The sequence below is a fragment of the Gracilinanus agilis genome, chromosome 2, assembly GCF_016433145.1.
Source record: "Gracilinanus agilis isolate LMUSP501 chromosome 2, AgileGrace, whole genome shotgun sequence".
Taxonomy (NCBI): Eukaryota; Metazoa; Chordata; class Mammalia; order Didelphimorphia; family Didelphidae; genus Gracilinanus; species Gracilinanus agilis.
In genome coordinates this window covers 661,539,619-661,561,521 of record NC_058131.1, presented here as the reverse complement: position 1 = coordinate 661,561,521, position 21,903 = coordinate 661,539,619, and the positions used below count along the sequence as shown (strand labels likewise).

General features: G+C 39.3%; 1 protein-coding gene across 1 annotated transcript in view; it reads left to right on the top strand.

Moving 5' to 3' along the window:
• Positions 1 to 2,819, top strand: part of LOC123234325 (pulmonary surfactant-associated protein A-like) — a 5,542-nt gene extending 2,723 nt beyond the window's left edge. The window contains exons 3-4 of the mRNA XM_044660237.1: positions 1,650 to 1,727; positions 2,443 to 2,819. Coding sequence (XP_044516172.1) covers positions 1,650 to 1,727; positions 2,443 to 2,819 — 455 coding nt within the window. The remainder of the gene's footprint in view (positions 1 to 1,649; positions 1,728 to 2,442) is intronic.
• Positions 2,820 to 21,903: the final 19,084 nt, after the last annotated feature.

The following is a 21,903-nucleotide window of genomic DNA, read 5'->3' as shown; positions in this document are numbered from 1 at the left end:
GAAGAGAAGAGAAGAGAAGAGAAGAGAAGAGAAGAGAAGAGAAGAGAAGAGAAGAGAAGAGAAGAGAAGAGAAGAGAAGAGAAGAGAAGAGAAGAGAAGAGAAGAGAAGAGAAGAGAAGAGAAGAGAAGAGAAGAGAAGAGAAGAGAAGAGAAGAGAAGAGAAGAGAAGAGAAGAGAAGAGAAGAGAAGAGAAGAGAAGAGAAGAGAAGAGAAGAGAAGAGAAGAGAAGAGAAGAGAAGAGAAGAGAAGAGAAGAGAAGAGAAGAGAAGAGAAGAGAAGAGAAGAGAAGAGAAGAGAAGAGAAGAGAAGAGAAGAGAAGAGAAGAGAAGAGAAGAGAAGAGAAGAGAAGAGAAGAGAAGAGAAGAGAAGAGAAGAGAAGAGAAGAGAAGAGAAGAGAAGAGAAGAGAAGAGAAGAGAAGAGAAGAGAAGAGAAGGAGGAGGAGGAGGAAGAGGAGAAAGAGGAAGAGAGAGGAAGAGAGAGGAGGGAGAGAATGAGAGAAGATGGAAAAAGGGAAACCATAGTTCTAGGTCACAGAGGAAGTTGAAAGGGACATAGAAAGCAGAGCACAAACAGAGAGTTATCTTAGAAAATAATAAGATTACTCTCATCTGGCCCAGGGAAACACCAATGATTTTAATTTATAAATATCAAAGACCCCATACTTATACTTCAAAACAAGAAAAATATTTTCTCCCTGCCTTACTTATGGTCAAGAGAAGATTCACAATCACTCTGCCAAAATTTCAAATGAATTCCCCACCCACCCACAAAACGTTGTCAATGGAGTCCTTTCTCTCTTTCAACCTAATCAAGGAAGTCTGGGTTCATTTGGAATGTGTAACCTTCCATATTCCTACCATTCCTACTTGCTATTCCAAAACTCCAACTAGATAGAATATGTAGTCTTCAGAAAAATAAAAAAAAGATTCAGACTAGGAGTCAAAAAAACCCAATATTCAAACTTTGTTTCTGTCACTCTGTGGCCTTGGGGAAAAGATTTAATCTCTCCAGGCCTCAATTTTCTCATCTGTAAAATGGGAGGAAGTAAACAAGATAATATCCAAAGTCTGATAAAGTACCTACTGGGGAGATATTTTAATATGTTTTTCCATCCTTCAAACACAATTCAATTCAACTTGTGCTCAGCTTTCCATTAAATGCTCTAAAGAACACAAGGAAGAAGACTGTGCCCTCAAAGAGCTTTTAGAGATAAGACACAGAGGAAAATAAAAGACATTCCATGGTGACAAACACCAACTATGGGTTAGGAATAAAAAAATAAGGAAGAGATAAATGTGAGCTAAGGAGACTTGACTGAGGATGTGAACTAGGCCTTGAAGGATAGGAAGAACATGAACAGGTAAAAAAGATGGAGAAAATATTTCTGATTGGTATAAGCACGGTTTGTGCAGAGGGATAGGGAAGAGACCAACCTGACTGACATATTATAATGTTGCTGTAAGAGAGAAACACTCAATATTCCTGTGTTAATAAATGACAGAACTTGTCCTACAATCTAAATGGATCCTTGACATAGCAAGAGCTATAGAACAGAATTTGCAAAAAAGGAAATGGACACTGAGCCGTGACTTGTGAGTCGGTTCTTGGCTTTGATAGTGACTTCTAAGAGGGGGTGTCTCCTCCCCAGGGTTGCCTGCTTATTTAGATGAAGAGTTACAGTCTGTACTCCAGGACTTCAGACAGCGCATCCTACAGTCAATTGGAGGTAAGGGAGACAAATTCTACCATAGAATGGGAAAAACATTGTGTGGACCTTTGTAGGACCTGTAGTGGAGGGGGCTGAGTCTACTTCATCCCCTCCGTCTTTGGAATCATAGTGCAGGTTTGGGAAGGGATGAAAATTTGGGGGGAGAAAATGATGAGGGAAGAGAATGACCAGATAAAATGGGGAAAATTGGGGTTATACATGGCTCTGAGATCCTTTCTTTCCTTCTTAATTGAATGGAATTTCCAAAATGGAAATAGTGATGGAATTTTAGGGGTATAAAGGTACTGATCAGAGTTCAAGAGACCTTGAGCTTCAGACTGGCCAAGGTTTAAGTTCTTGACCAGAATGTAAAGTCATAAAAGCTTCTAGTAATGCAGTACATCCAATCTCCAACCTTCTCACACCATTCCCCTTTTCTATTCAGATTCTAGCTGAGAACCAAGTCCTTGGAAAGCAAAAGGTTTTGTCAAGGACTTTGAATCTCTTCTCTCTGTCTCTGTCTCTGTCTCTGTCTCTCTGTCTCTATTTCTGTTTCTCTGTCTCTTTCTGTGTGTGTGTGTGTCTCTGTGTCTCTGTGTGCCTCTCTCTTCTCTTTCTCTCTCCTTATCCCTCTTTCTATCCCTGTCTTTCTCTTTCCCTGAACATAAATTGAGAATTGAGTTATACAAAGAGAAAGAGACAGAGATCTTAATTTGTTTCCTTTGCTCTTCAGTTCTCAGCTTGCAAGGCACCATTTTGCAGGTGGGTGAAAAGGTCTTTTCTACAAATGGTCAGTCAGTGAATTTCCAGGGGATCACTGAGACATGTGCCAAGGCAGGTGGCACTGTCGCCACTCCAAAAAATGCAGAAGAGAATGCTGCTATCATGAGCCTGGTGCGGAAGTACAACTCATATGCTTACCTAGGCCTGGCAGAAGGGAAGACACCAGGGAAATTCTACTATCTCAATGGAAGCCCAGTAAACTATACCAACTGGTACTCAGGGGAGCCCGCAGGGAAAGGACGGGAGCCTTGTGTGGAAATGTACAAAGATGGCACCTGGAATGACAAGAGCTGTCTGCAGTACCGCCTCACTGTCTGTGAGTTCTGAGCCCCTCACCAGGGTTTGATTAGCCATGCCAAAGGGAGAAGGAAGCAAAGTTCATTGGTCATGACTTCTCCTCTCCCTTCTGGCCACTTGTCTGCCTCTTCCGGGAAATTCTTTAATATCCCATTTCTTGCTCTGGACTAATTACTTCTCCCTAAATTGCTGGCTGCTAAGTTGTCTCTCCCAAACATACACAATGCAGTGTGGCAAAAAGAATAATGGATAACTTGGAATTAGAAGACCTGAGTTCCAATCCAGGCTCTGTTCTAACTTACTCTGTGACCTCTAGTAAATCATTTAACCCTAGTCTTGGTGCCTCAATTTTTTTTTAATTTATTCATTAATAGAATTTATCAACAAATGTCCCAGTCCCTCCATACCATCCCCACATCAGAGAAGGCATCATCCAGGAAACAGACATTCATACAAATTAAGTCTTTCATTTTCCACCTTTCAGATCATTCTCTGGAGGTAACATTCACAATTTATTCTTCAATATTAACTCTGTAGCCATGTATGATGTTCTCTTGATTCTACTCATTTCACAATTCAATATCCCATGTAGTTTTTTCCAAAAAAAATTTTAAATTAGCCTGCTCATCATTTCTTATGGAGCAGTAGTATTCCATCACAGTCATATACCACAATTGTTTAGTCGTTCCTCAATAGATGGGCATCCCCTCAACTTTCAATTTTTTGCCACTACAAAGAGAGCTGCTATAAATATTTTGCAGTATATAGATTCTTTCCCTTTTTCTCCTATCTCCCTGGGAACTTTCTTATCTATACAGTAGGGATGAGAGAGAGAGAGAGAGAGAGAGAGAGAGAGAGAGAGAGAGAGAGAGAGAGATTGATGACTAGGTGGGTAGATAGATAGATAGATAGATAGATAGATAGATAGATGATAGATAGAAGACAGGAAAACAGACAGAAAGACAGATAGATACATAGATGCATATATATATGATAGGAACATATATATGTATATGTATATATATATGAAAGAGATACATGAATCTGTGATTCATCAATGTAAGGATTTCCTGATAGAAAAAAAAATCCCCAAAGAGGTAGAAACTCATTTGTAAGCTCCATAAATTACAATTTCCTTTGTATCCTATTGTCTTAAGAGTTGTCTGGCTTTCAGAATTCAATGATTTATCCACAGTCCCCCAGCTTTGACAGAAACAGAACTTAACTCATCTTCACAATTGTAGGGTTGTATTCATTTCACCACACACTCTCTCTCAAGTATTTTCTTAATATATGTATTTTATAAGACTTTTAACTTTTTCAGAGAGATTTCACATGTAGGGACTTATTTGAGTCTCCTGTGATGAAATGTCTCTACTTCTTAATAAGGAGCCTCTGTGGAAACTCCAACTGTAGCTCACAAGACAAGAAAAAAACTCTTCTTTGACCTCTTCCAAGAATACATTTCTTTTGCCATATTCTTCTACCTACTCAAATCCTTCATGTCCTTAAGTCTTATATCCCCCATAAACTCCTTCTTTACTCTGCAATTTCTTTATTTCTTCAAGTCAACAATTTAAAAAAATTTTATGTCAATTTTCATCTTTAGTTTTAATTATATTTTTCTAGATTATATTTAGACATTTTTAATTATAATTTTGTGATAATTTTCAAGCAATGTTCTCTCCCACCCCTCCCCACAAGGCAGGTAACATGCTATAGCATCCATGTGCTACTATACAACATATATTTCCATGTTCATTTGTTGGGAAAGAAGATTCATGTTGCTTCTACTAGAAAAAAATTCATGAAGGAAATAAAGTGAAGAATTGTATGCTTCAATCTATATAACTCTGTAATTTTTTTTAACTCCCAGAGCACGTATGACTCTGTATCCCTCTTATTTATCCTCATTGCCTGGTAATGTTATTAAATGTTTGCAATGCATTTATCTGAAATTGCCAATTAGACTGTAAGCTCCAAAACAGGCAATAAAGACTTATTCAATGATGAATGAAAACTGATGAATCCTTATTGATCTATACTCTTATTCCCTTTCCTCTGAGTAATTAGCCTAGAGTGATTGATCAGCATTTCTGATTTCTCTCTCAATACTCTTCTGAAGGTCTGAAGCTTACCAACACTCATAGAATGCCACTTTAGGCAACTGATCTCTACTTCAGTTTTTCATCTGTTAACATGGAGGACAGAAATCCTATTTAGTAAGGAAGATCCAATCCAACACCTACCTCCCCTAGGAATTGTTCAGTTTGAGCTCCAAAAGAACTTAGAGATTATTCCATCCATCTCCTTCATGGAACAAATGAGGAAACAGGTCCAATGAGATTAATTGTTTATATAGGTAACATGTGTTATGTTGATCTTGGGAAGCTGAAGAGATGGCCAGATATCTGTAGCAGCTGGACTCTCTCCTCCCCCACTGACAAGCTTGAGTGAGAAGGGCTCAATCTAGCTCAGTGCTCCTTTCTCCCCCCTCCCAACAAGCAGTTAGAAATCAGTTGGAAATGGAGGCAGGACTGATGACTTCTGGCAAGGCTCAGCAAGGCAATTCACTAATGATGTTGTCTTTCCTCGACTTATTTCCCCACATGTTTGACTAGGGGATATAGGAGAAGCTTGATGTCTAGTAGCTATCAGGGACAGAATGAGGATCTGACTTATTGGGCTGGCAACTGAAAGGAACCAAGCTTTATGGAGGAAATGAGTATTCCCAAATAAATAGCCAGGCACAGCTACCTCAAAGATGAAGTTTTACTGATAAGAGAGGAAGGAGGACCAAGGGAAGGGGTTTCAAGGATTTAGATAAGATCTGGGAAGCCCTGAACTGTTAGATAAAAACAGCTCCTCCCCCCTCCCCCAAGAGGGAGTGGCAGACTTTATAACTAACTTGCCCTCAAAGCCTATAATTATCACTTCTAATATCTAAAATAACTAAATGGTAACAAATGCTATTGCAGGAAAGGTCTGGTTCAGCTAAACAGGCAAACTGCAGAGAAGAACCAAAATGGCTAATGCCACAGGCCACCAAAGCTATCCGGAACTGGGCTCAGCAAATAGAGTGACCTGTTCACTTCAACCCCCAGGAATCAACTGTCTTTAACTGCTTTAAACTGTCCCTTCACCCAGAGTTCCCCGGGGGGGGGTCCCCTGGAATTCTGGGTGAGGCTTGACCCTGTATCTTGCAGAAATTCCACCCTGCCATTTTCCATGTTGCACATGTAATAGTAGGCAAATCATTGGACCTGAAGACCAAAGGCCTGGATTCAAGCAAGTGCTCTACCAACTATAACCTTCAAGACTTTAGGCAAAGTCAATTAACTTTTACAAGACTTAATTTCCTTATTTGTTTTAAAAAAGATAATAAATAATAACTGCTCTGAGGTTACCTCATAGTGTTTTTGTAATGATCAAATCCAAGCATCCAGAAATTTCAAACCTGGCAGAGTTCAGTGGCCATTCTGAATGCTCCCACCCACCCAACATGCTCCACAAAGATCAAGCAGTCTTTGCTTGAATATTTCTAACAAGAGGAAACAAACCTATCTCTTTCCAGGCCAGCCTATTCCACTTTTCTTTAGCTTCCATTGTTGGGAAGTTTTCTGTTTTTTTCTCCTGACATTGTCTAGATTTACCCCTTTGTAACCTCTACTCATCACTACCAATTCTACTTTCATAAAACAAATAAAACAAATCTAGTCTTGTTTCCACCTGGCAGCCCTTAAGTCTTGAAAATAGCTTCTCAGTCTTCTTTCTCTTCTCAATCTTACCTTCTCTAGACTAAGCATTCTAGGTTGTTTGAGCAATTATCAACCAATTGCTTGAACCTGAAGCCTTTCAAATGAAATAATAAGACAAGTACCATAATTGTCTGAATTATAGGTCATCCACGGAAATAAAATAACTTTGAAAAGATATTCATGTATATGTGTGCATATATGTTTAGAGGTGTTTGTGTGTGTGTGTGTGTGTACAAATATAATCCTCCCCCCTAAAAAAAAAAACACTCAACTCCAACTCTCACGACTTTTAAATGATTCAGTTTTAGAGGGAAAGGATAGCTCACTAAACTACATATCAAATGCTTTCTAACCATAAAGCATAATCTAACCAGGAGCTATTTTTTAAAGGATCCATTTTCTGGTGGTAGAGAAAGAATCCTGCATTGCATGATCTTTTCATCACTCCATTCATCCTCCCCTCTCCCTCTTCTGGACTTCTATAGTCTAGACCAGTGATGGCAAACTTTTTAAAGAGGAGGCCAAAAGAAAGGAAATGCTCATCTGTCAGTCTGTTTCTAAGGCAACTCTCGAAGTTTCATTGTATTGTATCCTACTCATTGTATTTGTCAGATTAGGAATAATTTCACGCAGCCAGATAGAACATTTCAGGTGGCTGTATCTGGCCCATGAGCCATAGTTTGCCCATCACTGCTCTAGACTACACAGAGCAGCCCTGAATTGTTCTCACATTTCATGCATGTCTTTCCAGCTATACTATATGTACTTTGAGGGCAACCATCATAACAAAGAAAAAGTTTTTCTGTGTTTCCAATATACTTTTGCCTACAATTGGTACTCAGTAAAGATTTTATCATTGATTAGGAAGCACATCATCTGTCAGAGTCTGGCAACTAGATAAGGAGGAAAGGAACAGATGGAGTGAGAGTAACAAGTGACCTTCCAGAAAGGGAAAAAGAGACTAGCTCCAGCATGGTATAGGAAAAGAACAATAGACCAGCAAGTGAGAGACTTGGGTTCTAATCCCAGCTTTGCCTCTGATGAAATATGGATCCTGGGCCAACTCAGTTCCTTTCTCTTGGCTTCACTTTTCCCCTATTTAAAATGAATGGATTGGACTAACGCTCTACAAACTTTCAGCACTACCCAAATGTAATTTAGTGTTACGCCCCATATGTTACTTCCAGTAAGACAGAGTAGAAAGAGTACTTGGCTAAAAATTATGAATTGTTGAAAGAACCATAACTGGCAGCTTAGACACTTGAGAACAAGCAACTCAAAGGTACATTAAAAATCAAATATAATTCAACTCATGAGGTGAAAATAAATTTGTTCAATTAGCAGAGATGACAAATGATGGAAAAAGTCAATGATGAAGGGGCTGCTGTAAGAACAGGAATATGAATGCCCTAACAATCAAGCTGTGCATCAGTCCAAAAATTGTAGAAAGCAATTAGAAATCACTCTAAAAGATTACTAAAATATCCACATCTTTTGATCCAAAGATTCCACTGCTAAGCATCTTTTTCCAAGAAGGGAAGACAAAAATAAAGATCCCATTTGTGTCAAAATAGCAACACTTTTTATAGTTTCAAGGAACTAGAAATTACATGGATGCCCACCAATCAAATAAATTACTAAACAAATTTGTGGTGTATAAATGTGTTAGAATAATACTGAGCTTTAAGAAATTATGAATCTGAAAAATACAGAGAAACAGGAGAAGATTTAAAAACTCATTCAGAATAAAGTAGAAATAGTAAAATAATAGACAATCTTGGAAGCAACATGCATGGAGAATGACAATCGTGAAATGGAACAAAATATCATCAGGCTAGAATGACTGAATTTATTCCTCAAGAAGAGATAAGATATGCATACCTCGCTCTCTTCTTTGTGTATGTGAGAGACTCTTGGCCCTAGAACATTGCATAATATATTGCTGGACTCTTCCAAAGTATTGGTAAATTATGCAAAAATTCTGCCCTCCTTCATCCTTTTTTCATTCTTTGCTACAAAGGATAGAGGAAAAAGAAAGGAATATATTAAAAAATGAAGGCACTATAAAGACAACTTACACTCAATTTTCTTAAGTTAAAAAAGAAAGAAAAAATAAATTTGGGTGTCTTTTTGTTGTTGTTGTTGTTTTTGTCTGAACTTGTCATTTCAGGGAGGGGGAGTTCCAAGTATGGAAACTCTATGGATATAGCACAGCCACTAATCTGTAACATTTAGTCTTGGAAAGGTACCTGAGGCAAAAAGAGATTAAGTGATTTGCCTGTGATCCCATAGCTGGTATATGTCAGAGGGACTTCTTGAACCAAAACCTTCTTGACTGCTAGATTGGTCCTCATATTACTATGCTGCACTGCCTATTATAAAATAATCAAGACAAATTCAATTGATTTTGAGAGGGAATTAGTTATTATAGAAACTATACTTCTCAGGGTGGCAAGGTAGAGCATTAGATAAAATGCCAAGTTTGAAATCAGGAAGACTCATCTTCTTGAGTTCAAATCTGGCCTCAGACACTAACCATGTGATCCTGGGCAAATCACTTAATTCTATTTGCCTCAGTTTCCTCATCTGAAAATGAGCTGGAGAAGGAAATAACAAACCACTCCAGTATATTTACCAAGAAAACCCAAAATGGGACCACCAAGAATAGGACATGACAAATGAATTACTGCACAACAACAATACTTTACAACCTACGACTCACACATTTCAATGTCCTAGGATGGTGATGGCAAACATATGACATGCATGTCATCACTGACATGTGTAGCCATTTCCGATGACACAGCTGCATACAGAGAAACATGGGGCCACATGCCAAAGATGAAACATTTGCTGTAGTGTAGTGTAGACACTCTGTGCACTATAGATGACAATTCTACCTATATTAATTTACCTATTTTGGTTTATTAAATATAGTTATACATTACAATTATACATTTTTATATAGTTATTTAAACTATAAATATCATGAAATTATGGTGTTTTTTCTCGAAATGACACACCACCGGAGTTATGCTCAGTTTTTTGGTGAATTTTGACACACCAAGCTCAAAAGGTTGCCCATCACTGTCCTAGGACAAAGCCTCAGACACTCCAACCCAGTTCTAGGTCTTCCTCAGACTTTGTATCCCAGTTCTGCCACCTACTAGCTATGTGACCTTGTTCAAGTCAATGACGGAAAGTATGTTCGTATTGAAAAGGGATGATGTGGACAAAAGCCCTTGGTAAACCATAAAGCATCATACAAACTTGAGCAAACATTGTGATGACAAATTCATAGATAGCCCTGCAAATTCCTATGCCATGGAGTCACTATAGACTTCCTTACATAGTCCAGCTATGGCATTGAGTTCTTTCCATCTTTTCTGCCCATGAAACAGAAGCAGGTAGTTTACTCTGTCTAGCCTTTAATTATATTTATTCAAGGATGGGAGAGCCCTTTTCTCACGCCAACAGGTCAGGACACTTTCCAGAGTTGGAGTGAATAGCTACTGAAAGCAGAGAGCACTGAATATCTTCAATCAATACAGGGCACCAAAGTCCAGAACTGTTCACCCCAAAGAGGAGAGAAGAATAATAGAGCAGGTGAGTAGGGTGAAGAGGGGAACAAAAGAAAAGAGAAGAGAGAGATGGTGAAAGGATTGTACACTTTGATCCAGAGGCCCAATTCTTTAATGGTTTCACATTTTATTGATGGATGTCTCTGTACAAGACAATAAGGAAGTCTGAGTACAGCCCCTACTACAGGTGAAATCTCAGGCATTTCCAAACCATAGGATCTCTAAGGCAAGAGTCTAATGCTACAGTGTGAAATAAGGCCCTTGAGAATACCCAAGGTCAAGAGATCTCCAAGATCTCCCTTGGAGAGCCCAACACAACCCAGCTCTTTCACTCCTTTCCATCGACTTTGGCAGAAAACAATTGTTAGATCACAGGCATATAAGGAAATTGAATTTCATTTAATCATGAATCACAAATTTAGAACTAGAAGAGACCTTAGAGCTTATCAAGCCCACTCTCTCATTCTGCAGGTGAGGAAACTGAGGTTAAGAGAGAGGAGAAGTGATGTGTCCAGAGTCACATAGCTAGTAACCATCTGAGGCAAGATTTGAACTTGGATTAATTCCACTAAGACAGTCCTATATTGCAGAGCAGAATAGGAGGCAGCAAAGGAGTGTGATGGGACTTCTCTGAAGTAATTTGTTTATTTTGTAATTTTTAAAAAAAGAACAAAGAGATCCCCAAAAGTACATTTTTGTTTGGATCTGTACTTAGGAACAACCACAGCAGAAGAAAGAAACAAAGGGGGGAGAAAAACCAACCACCTTGTTAATTCAGGATGCAGAAACTACAGTTCTACATGCTTAAGCCCCTATCCTCCCCCTTTACTAACTCACACCTAGAAATAGAGAGGCAAAGAGACAGAGGCATAGACAGAGATAAAAAGAGAGAGAGGAGGAGTAAAAGAAAAAGAGAGAAAGACAGACAGAGAGAGAGGACATGTATTTGATCATCAGATCACAAGGAATGTGCCCCAAGTAGGACAACTCAGGTCAACCCATCTGAAAGCTCCTCTTATCCAAACCAAGGCTCAGGAACAAGAAGCTATCTCTTTAAGAGAGAGCACAAGGTAACCCAGACCAACACCTACCTACACACTCCACCCTCAGTTGTCAGCTTCCCCTGACTTAAAGGACAAACTTTCTTCCCACCTGGATTTCTTTCTTCCACCAAAGTCAGGTTGGGGAGTAGAGAAGTGGATAGAAATCCATATTACTTCTTGGTTGCCTGGAAGGTGTTTTTTTGTTTTGTTTTAAGAAAATATGGTTGACAACCAAAGTCTGGATTCCCCTGAAATCCTCTGAAATCATCCCTAATGTCTGCAGAATGAATCCAGGTAAGCTGGGGAAAGGAAATGTAAGCCAGAGTCCAGTATTTTTTCATGGACAGGCTAAATTAGAATTGAAGGGATAGTCCCAGTGGAGGGAGGTGGGAAAAGAAAATCAACCAGTTGCAACTGGACAACATCACATATGACATTGGGGCTGCTAAACCCAGAGAACATTAGATTCAAACTCAAAAAACATCAGTTAAAAGGGACTTCTGAGCCCATATTGCCTAAACCTCTCATCTTACACATAAGGAAACTGAGGCCCAGAGAGGAAAAATGATTTGCCCAAGGCCAAATAGTTAAAGATATTAGCAAAACAGGAACTAGAACCAATATTTTCTGCTTTGGATCCTGTGCTCTTTCCTATACAGCCCTCTGCTTCCCAAATTCAACTTGAGCCAAGTTGGCAGAGATGAATCTGAATCCTTTAGTAACCGTTCTCTCTCTTGGGCCTCTTAGAATCTTGGGGTTTTTTACATATGGAAAAATCAATTGCATAACATGCCATATGCACATACGTCTAGTAAAAAATAAATGAGCCAGACAGCTGTGGTGTAGGGTTTGCAGAAATAGGTCTGCCTAACCCAAACCTTGATTTGGATTTAAAACAAGTCTCCTGTGAGATCTGCAGATGATGTCTTTTGTTGCCATTCTTTTATCTGCAAACATTTGCAAATGTGTCAGATTTAGAGGGAATTCATCTGGAAATCCCTCACCGTACATTGTGCTGGGTGATTATATACCCAGACAGAGAGACAGAAACACACACACACACACACACACACACACACACACACACACAATCAGATACTAGATACTTTCTGCTTCTTTTGATCCACTGCCTTCTCCCTGAGCACTGTAGTTTTCTCTGGAGGCTCAGAAATATCAACTCGGATATAAAGCCAAATCTAACCATCATGACCCACCTGCTAGTCTTGCTCTATGGTTCTCAACGCTAGCTCCTAGGACTCCTGTTCATTTTCCAGCAGTGCCACAGTTAGAGGCTCTTCGCCTTGGCTTGAACCCAACTTTAACCCCTTCCCCATGTCCCTGGCATATCACAGTTCCAAAAATCCACACTTAGAACATGACAACAATATCCAATGGTTCTTCCTTTCTACCTATTCCACACGATCTTCATACCTTCTTCTCAGCTGTCATTCTATGCCATCTATTCCTTTCTATCAAAAATAATCATCCAGTATCCATCTCTCCACTACAACCATCCAGGAGACCAGTTTGGCAGATCTACTTTTCCATTCTAAACCCGTGGTTAGGAAGACTCCTGATCACTCTTTTATAGTTCACATTCTTGATTTTTTTTTTGGTTAGTTTGTTTTGTTTTTTATAGTTCAGTTTCTTGACTCTTTTTGTTTTGTTTTTCGTAGTTCAGTTTCTTGACTCTTTTTGTTTTGTTTTGTTTTGTTTTTATAGTTTTGTTTTGTTTTTCATAGTTCAGTTTCTTGACTCTTTTTGGTGGGGTAAGATGTGACAAATCAATCATATCAAAAAGTAACATTCTCAGATCTCCATCTGTCTCACCTCTCTTAGCCTGCAGCACTAAATCTTAATGAGACCTCCATGATATCCAACCATACACTCTAATATATTCACTAGAATATATCACAAATTTCAATAGAATATCCTCATTACCCCAGGTCCCTAAGACCTTCTCCAAAGGATGCAGGTGTGATAACAGAGATAGATAACCCTATCAATACAAAATACAGATGAGGGGAATGGCTGTTAAGAAGGTCCTTAACCCACTCAAATACATAGCAGTGTTACCTCATGAATGGAAAGAATATTGAATTTGGAAGCAGAGGAACTAGGTTCAAATTCTGGCTCTCTTATTTACTCTTTGTACAATCATTTAATTCATATGAACCTTAGTTTCCTCATCTATAAAATGAAAAAGTTAGACTAGATCAGTGATCTGTAATCTCTTAAAACATAATTTGACAACTATATTTCTTTTAATAACCCTCACCTTCCATATTAGAATCAATACTATGTATTGGTTCTAAGACAGAAGAGCAATAAGGGCTAGGCAATGGGGGTTAAGTGACTTGCCCAGGGTCACACAGCTAGGAAGTGTCTGAGGTCAGATCTGAACCTAGGACCTCCTGTCTCTAGGCCTGGCTCTCAATCCACTGAGCTACCCCCTTGATAACTATATTTCAATAAAAGTGTATTCCTTTGTCATTCTATATGTTTATTTTGTGAATTCAGAAACATTATTCTAAGGCTACAGGAAGTGGGTGAGAGGAGAGGAGGGAAAGAACATGAATTATGTAACAATGAAAGAATTTTCTTAATCAATTAGATAAATTTTAAAAATTAAAAAATAAAATAAAATAAAACAAAATAAAAAGAAATATTTTTCTGAGAAGAGATCTATAGGCTTCACCAAACTAGCTCTTTGACAATGTAAGGATGATCCAAGGCTTTAAATCCAAAGATCATCAAGGATTCTCTAAGCACTACAATTTGACCATTAACCAAAACAAGCTTTCTAAGGATTTGTCTGATTCAACAGATAATGGTGAACATAAGAAAAAACATTTGGGAACAGAAAGACTCAGTGAATTACACAATTTATAAGGAGTATGACCTGATGGAAAGAGCCCTGGGCTAAAGATTAAGAGACCTAGAAACAACTCCATCACTGATTCATTCACTGGGAGACCTTGGCAAAGTTGTTTTAGTTTTCAGGGCCTCAGTTTCCTCATTTAATGGAATCATTCTTATTCTAGTAATTCCTATTATAGACAATTTTAAGGATCTAATAAGAATAATAATTTGGGGAAAAGGCTTTGAAAAGTATTCAGTGTAATTCCAATGTAAGTTAATATTCTAGGAGTCACTTGTCAGATGAGAGGGTAGGGTTAAAGGATCACCAAGGTCCTTTTCTGCTAATATTCTCTGTGTTTCCATGATTCCAGGGGCCGCTTGGTAAAGATTTTGTTTCATAAGGAGTTGCAAAGTTGCCTGGGAAAAGTATCTCTCCCTTATGTTCTCAGGGTGGTAATGTGCACCAGGCAGTGAAGCTAGGTGGCACCATACTTAGAGAGCCTGGTCCAGAGTCAGGAAGACCTGAGTTCATATTTGACCTCAGACACTTCCTAGTTAGGTTCTAAGCCCTGAAAATAAAGGCAAAAACAACCCCCACTCCCAAGGAGAATATGATCTAATGGAATCATTCTAATTCTAGCAATTCCTACCTCCCCTTATAGACTATCAAGTCATTTAAACCCTGTTTGCCTCAGTTTCCTCATCTGTAAAATGACTTGCAGAAGGAAATGACAAACCATTTCAATATCTTTGCAGAGAAAACCCAGAATGGGGCCACAAAGAGTTTGAAATGACTGAACAGCAATGTGTCCTGCAATCTGGCTCTGCCTTGGTATTCCCTGTCTTAGAAGGTCTTCCTGCAATGTTGGTGAAGAAAACTGGTTAGTCTGAGGCCAAAGACAATTTGAGAGCAGAGGTCACTAGAGGAACTCTTGTGGGTCTGGAGAAGCTCTGAGTAGGTGATCAAAAGGATTATAAACAGGTGAGACTGATAGGTATTTAAAGATATTTATTTGCATTTCAATAGCGGGCTTTTTCCAAGTCTGAATAACACTTAATCCTTAATGAAAGCATCCTAAATTAATCCAGCAAGCATTTATTAAATGTCTGCTTAAGGCACTGGTGGATAAATAGACAAAATGAAGAGGGAAGAAATGGTCTCTGCCTTTAAACAACTTACATTCTTCTGCATTCTATAAAAAAGGAGATTTGTTGTTCAGTTGGATGGCTCCATTGGGGGTTTTCTCAGCAAAGACACTGGAGATGTTTGCCATTTCCTTCTCCAGCTCATTTTACAGATGAAGCAACTAGGATTAGGTGACTAGCCTGGGGTCACAAAACTAGAAAGTATCTGAGGCCAGATTGAATCTTCCTGACTCTAGGCTGGAGCTCTAACCACCACTCCACCTAGCTGCCCAAAAGGGATGTGTGACTGGTCCTAAAGAATGTGAGGGGCAGGAATTGACAAATAAGAAGAGAGGGAATTTCAGAAAGGAAAAATAAGTGGGCAATGGGGGTCTATGAGAAAGGAGAGAAAGAAGAAAATACTACCCCAGCCTTCAAGAATCTAAAACCAAAGATTGCTGACTTGCTTAGGGTCACACTGTATCTGAGTAAGTATCTGAGGTCAGATTTGAACCAAGGTCTTCCTGACTCCAGGGTCAGCACTCTATTCACTGAATCTAGCTCAGTATATTGACTAGGAGAATGACTCTGGAAAAAGAAAAGATAAGGACATAGCCAAGTCAACTCTACAAAACAAATCATTGGCTTCATTACTTTTTTCTTGCTGGATACCATATTCCTATTAATTTAGCTTAAGATACCAGCCATAGCCTAAGGGAGAAAGAGCTGACCTTCAAGTCAGGAAGACCTGGTTCAAATCTTACCTCTGATATTTACTGAGGACGTGGTCCTAAGCAAGTCACTTAACCTCTAAGTGCTCTAAGTAACTCTCTGTGATTGCAAGCTGCAAAGAAGGTGCCCGTCTACATTAGTAAAGCAAGTTTCCTATAGGAATGAACTCACAGGTCCACCCCCATACCCTAAGATATTGGCTTTAGGCTTGCCAAGGCATACTGTCTACTCATATTAAGTGACAGCATAGTGTAGTATACAACCAAGAACAACAACAATAGCAATAATAATAACATGTGTAGCTCTCTCAGATTTGCAAAGGGCTTTATAAATGTTATCTCATTCTATCCTCCTAATAACTCTGGGAAGTAGTTGCTAAGAATAGATAGCATTTACAAATGTATGGTTTACAAAGCCCCTTAGAAATTATTATCTCATGGAAAAACTCTCAACCCAGTCCTGGGTCTGACTGAAAAGGTATTTTAGCCACTGCTTCAGTTTTCTCACCTGTAAAGGACATGCCTTCACTCCCTCCCCAAGCTTTCACTGACTTTCTGGAGTAGCCTGGCACCAGGAGTCTCCATTTCCCCTCTCCTACTCACTCAGCTTCCTTTTTGTATGTATTCTTACCCTACTGTAATGTGAACTCCTTGAGGGTAAACCCTTCTTTCTTTTCTCTTGTCTATAAATACTTAATAAATTCTCATTTCCTTCCTCTTTTCTTTTCTTCCTTTTTTCTTCCCTTGCTTCCTTCTGTCTTCCTTTCCTTCCTCTCTTCTTTCCTCCTTTCCTTAGTCTTTCCTTCCTTTCCTTCCTCTCTTTTTTCCTCCTTTTCTCCCTTTTTTCTTTTCCTTCCTTGTTTTCTTGCTCCCTTCCTTTCTTCTTTGCTCTTTTCCTCCCTTCTTTCTTCCTTTTCCTTCCTCTCTTCTTTCCTTCCTCTCTCCTTTCCACCTTTTCTTCCTTCTTTCTTCTTTTCCTTCCTTCCTTTCTCCTTCCCTCTCTTCTTTCCTCTTTTCCTCCCTTCTTTCTTCCTTTTTCCCCTTTTCTCTCTTTCTTTCCTCTGTACTTTCCTTCCTCCTTCCTTTCTTTGCTTCTTTTCACTCTTCTTTTCCCACTTCCTTCCTGATATAAATATCTATGTGCGTATATGTATACATACCCACAAACACACACATGAGTACACATCCATACATATTAGAGGAAATGATTGTGTCTTGTCCACCCCCACCTGCTGAAGAGGTTTCCACAATTCTTGTCACAATCCCATCTACCCAGTCTCTGACACCTGACAGGTTCACATGCCTCAGCCATCCTGGAAGAACCACATTCTGAATTCTTCTCTTGACCTTGCTTTTTTGTGTCTCAAATTGTTGATTTGTGACTGCTATGTCTGGGGCACAAGGCAAGTTAGCATGAGCTCTATTCCACTACGGAGTAGTTCTAGAATCTTTTTCTGCAATTCCTGAAAGCTAAAACAAAATTTCCCTGCTTGCCTATATGGAAAGTTGTTAAGAAAATCTCATAGAGACCCCATTTCTTATTATTGGTATCCTGCAGAAGGCCAGAGCTCATCCCTAACAGTTGGGGTCTCTGTGAGAGCCTAAATAACCTAAACTTCTATTCATTTTCTTAACAACTTTCCATACAGGCAAGGAGGATGAGCTCTGGCCTTCTCCAGGATACCAAAAATAAGCAACAAATCAGAAGAAGAATTGCAAAATATGGCAAAAATAGAAAGTACGACAGAGATGATAATAATAACACCAACTTCACAGGATTATTACATTAATACAAAATAATATAAAATTGTTACCAAAATGATTACAAATTATTACAGTATTACAAATGAGATAATATGGTGTAAAATGCTTAAAATCCTAGAATAATGTGCAAATGTTAGGTTCTATTACTCTATATTACATTATACATATACTATATATTATATTACCATATCATTCTCACAGAAATCCTAAGAGGTATTAAATGCAAGTATTTGTAACCCCATTGAACAGATGAAGGAACGGTCTCAGAGAGGTGAATCCATTTACTCTGGGCCACACAGTAAGTCATTTTCAGGATTTGTGTTCATTGGTAGCCATGGTGATCTGCCACCCATGGTTCCCTGTTAAATTCTTGGCAGCTTATTAATGATATGGCCCTACACAAAGTGACATTTGAATACTGGGAGTGTCTTGGCTTCATCCTTCCCTACCTGCCCATTTAGCCTCATTTTCCTCTCTGCTGTAGTGCTCTCCCCACCATCCCATGTAGGCTCAGTTCAGCAACAACGACCTCTTTTCTCTCCAGTAAACAGCAAGGAATGACCTGCTTAATACCAGCAGAGGAGTGAGACGACTCCTAGACTAGAGCACACAGTCACAAAGCACTTATTCATCCATCCGGGGCCTTGGAAAGCGGAGCACAAGTTTGCACCTGCAGGTAGACAGGTAAGAAAAACTCTGAGGTCCCGGTAATGAGAGTCATGAATATTGAGGACACCCCTTCAAAGCTTAGCCCCTCAGAGGTCTTTAAGGGAAGCAGCTGCAGAAGTAAAAAAAACTGCATCCCCAGCCTCCCTCATCACAAGGCTGAGCCCTTTGTTTAAAGCTGTTTAAATGTTCTGAGTAGAAATGAAAAAGGAAATTCTGAGCCCTGTATTTAGTGAGAGATGAAAAGACTTCACGGGGCTGTTTTCTTGCATTCTCCCAGGAGGTGCTGCTGCTGCTGGGAACAACTCACACTTGAGAAGTCTGTTCTTTCTTTTGAATGAAGCCTAAGCACTTGGGTGAACTAAGTCACCAAAACCTTCTACAAAGCCCTGCCTTGAGCTCTTCTCTGTGGTGTAAAAGTGACCCTTAATGTTCAAAGGCTACAAGAGTGGAATGAAAGTCTGGAGGGTTTTACTATGCCAAAAATGGCTTCCAGTGCCTTTGAAGGACCAGTCTGGCAAATCAGATGCACACTATGTCATCCTCAGCAGGCTGTCCTGTTATTGGTGAATCCCTTGGTTAGGACCACTGATGAAGTAAAGAGAAATACAAAATGATATATAATGGATAAAGTGTAGCCCACTTTCACTCTTGTGACAACAATGAGAGTGACAGTAATAGAGTGGCAGAGAAAGGATCCTCCGGTACTAAGAATCCCAAAAGTTTATGACTATCTAGAAACATAACCCCAGCCAGTGAGATCCTTATCCAATTGACTAATAATTGGTCAGTACAATGCCTCTCACACAGTATGGACTTAATTTTATTATTCAGTTGTTTCTGATTCTTCATGACTCCATAGACCATAGCTATCCATGGCATTTTCTTGGCAGAGATGTTGGAGCGGTTCACCATGTCCTTCTTCTGTGGTTCCTTTTGTCAGTCAATTAAAGGTTAAGTGACTTGTCCAGGGTCACACAGATAGGAAGTATCTGAGACCACATTTGAACTTAGGTCCATATTGGCAAACCTATGGCATGTGTGCCAGAGGGGGCTGCTCTCCTCCCCCTCCCCACCATGTCTAAGGATATTTCTCCCATCATCCGCCCCTCTGTCCAGCTGTCCAATGGGAACACTTCTTCAATCCCCTGTCTGGGGTAAGGAGGCAACTCACATTCAGTGGGAGGTTTGCAGTTTGGGCACTCAGTCTCTAAAAGTTTCACCATCACTGACTTAGGTCTTAGTGACTCTCGGCCCAGCACTTTATTCACAGAACCACTTAGCTTCTCCTAGATTATACAGAAGTTAACTTGCTCAAGATCACGTGGCTAGGAAGTATCTGAGGCCACATTTGAACTCAGGTCTTCCTGACCCTGGGCAGCCACTTAGCTGCCTAAAAATAGTTCTAGAATGATGGAGTGAAAATCTGAATCATTTCAATCCAGAAAGCCTCCCAATAAATCAGAGATTCTTACCTTTTTGGTATCATAGACTCCAGAATATTTTTCAAAGTATAAAATCAAATACATAGTTTACAGAGGAAACCAATGTTATCAAAATTCATATTTCAAAATATTAAAAGTTCTGAGTTCATATTTGCCCCCTGAAATCTATCCTCCTGGGAGGGTCTGTGAATTCCAAGCTAAGGATCTCTGCTATAAATATATGAAAGGTAAGAAATAAAAACTAAACAGTAGTTCATAGTTTTTTCCTTAGAAAAGAAAATTATGAAATTGTGCGGTCAGTTTTACCAGGTCCTTTGACTTCAGACACAATATTTTCTGCTCTGTCTAGGTAACTGGTCATGCCATTGACAGAAAAAAAAAAAAGAAGTCAGGAGGAAAGTAGGCTTTAAATGATGAAGTTGATTTCATTTTTTTAAAACCCTTACCTTCTGTTTTAGAGTCAATACTGTGTATTGGCTCCAAAGCAGAAGAGTGGTAAGGACTAGGCAATGGGGGTCAAGTGACTTGCCGAGGATCACACAGCTAGGAAGTATCTGAGGTCAGATTTGAATCTAGAACCTCCCATCTCTATGCCTGGCTCTCAATCCACTGAGCCACCCAGCTGCCCCCGAGTTGATTTCATTTTGACATATGTTGAGTCTGAAGTACCCAGGGAAGATATCCAAGTGGAGGGAAATGTCAGGGATTGAGGAGTTTGGGAAAGAGGAGTGGTTTAATAGACTGGTACAATTGGTGTCAGAAAGTTTTAAATTCAGATCTTGCTTCCACCACTTGCTAGCTATGTGACCCCATTCAAGTCACTTATCTTCTCTCTCAACCTCAATTTCCTCCCCTGTAAGATAAGGATAGCAACTACTTCAAAGGATTATCCAAGGGATCAAATGAGATAACATATGCATAGCACTTTGCAAACCTTAAAACACTACATAAATTCTAGCTATTATTAACAGCAACCCCATTATTATTTCTAGTCCATGCTACCTCCCATTGTTTGTTCTTCACTGGAAAAATGGAATTTCCTTTGTCCTTCCCTATAGAGACTATGTTCAAGTTGTAAATAAAAAAACTAGGTGGTGATCTGATTGGGCAGTGTCCTTTGCAAAGTTTCTCTAGGCAATCGCGATGGAGTTTTCTATATCTAGTCCTCTCTCCCCAGCTCTCAGATCTCTCCAGAAAAGGAAATGCTTATTTTCTTTTCCCTCACCTGGCTGAATTTCTTGCCATTTCATCAACAATCTGGCCAACCAGAAAGCTGGGTCATGGATGTTTTCTTAACAAACACTTGCCATTGTGTTCGTGCTGACACCAAATACCATGGAATCTATGTCACATAGTACACATAACAAACTTGGAGTCAGTTATGATGAAGCTTTTCCCAAATGGCTCCCACCAACATTCCGGTTCCCAGAGTTAGTATGAAATAGATACCTTCACCTTCTCATTGTCAAATGGGAGAAGAGGAAGCCAGCAGGAATTATTTTCATTAGGCCACTGACCAAAAAGGAGAACTAAAAGTAATGCTCAAAAAGCACCTAATTTTTGATGTTTCTCATGCTACTCATTTTCCAGATGAGGAAACTAAGCTCATAAAAGGTTTAGTGTTCTGTCTACTACTGAGGACGTAGAGCTACTATCTCAGTCCAGGCTTTTTGCCATCAGCTCCAGTACTGTTGGGTTTTTTTCCCCCCACAAACATCAACATTCTGATTTATTGCTTCTCTTACACTATTAACTTGTAATGCATTAACATTCCAGATTCTTTTACATAAACTTCTATCTACCAACATCATCCATCAATCATCAAGCCTTTATCATATACCTACCTATTATGTGCCAAGTACTTTGCTAGGTATTTGGCAATATCAACATAAAGATCACTACACTCACATATTCATGCAGTTAAGTTTTGTTTTTAATTCAGTATAGAAGGCTTTCAATGGAGAAGGAAATGGCAAACCATTCCAGTATCCTTGCCAAGACCCCATGCAGTCACAAAGAGTTGGACACAACCAAACGTCTGAACTACAAAGAAGGCTTTAACATTGATTCTTATTAAATTAAGCCCATCATCCTACCTTTTTCGACATCAACTCCATCACCCATTGTGATATATAAACT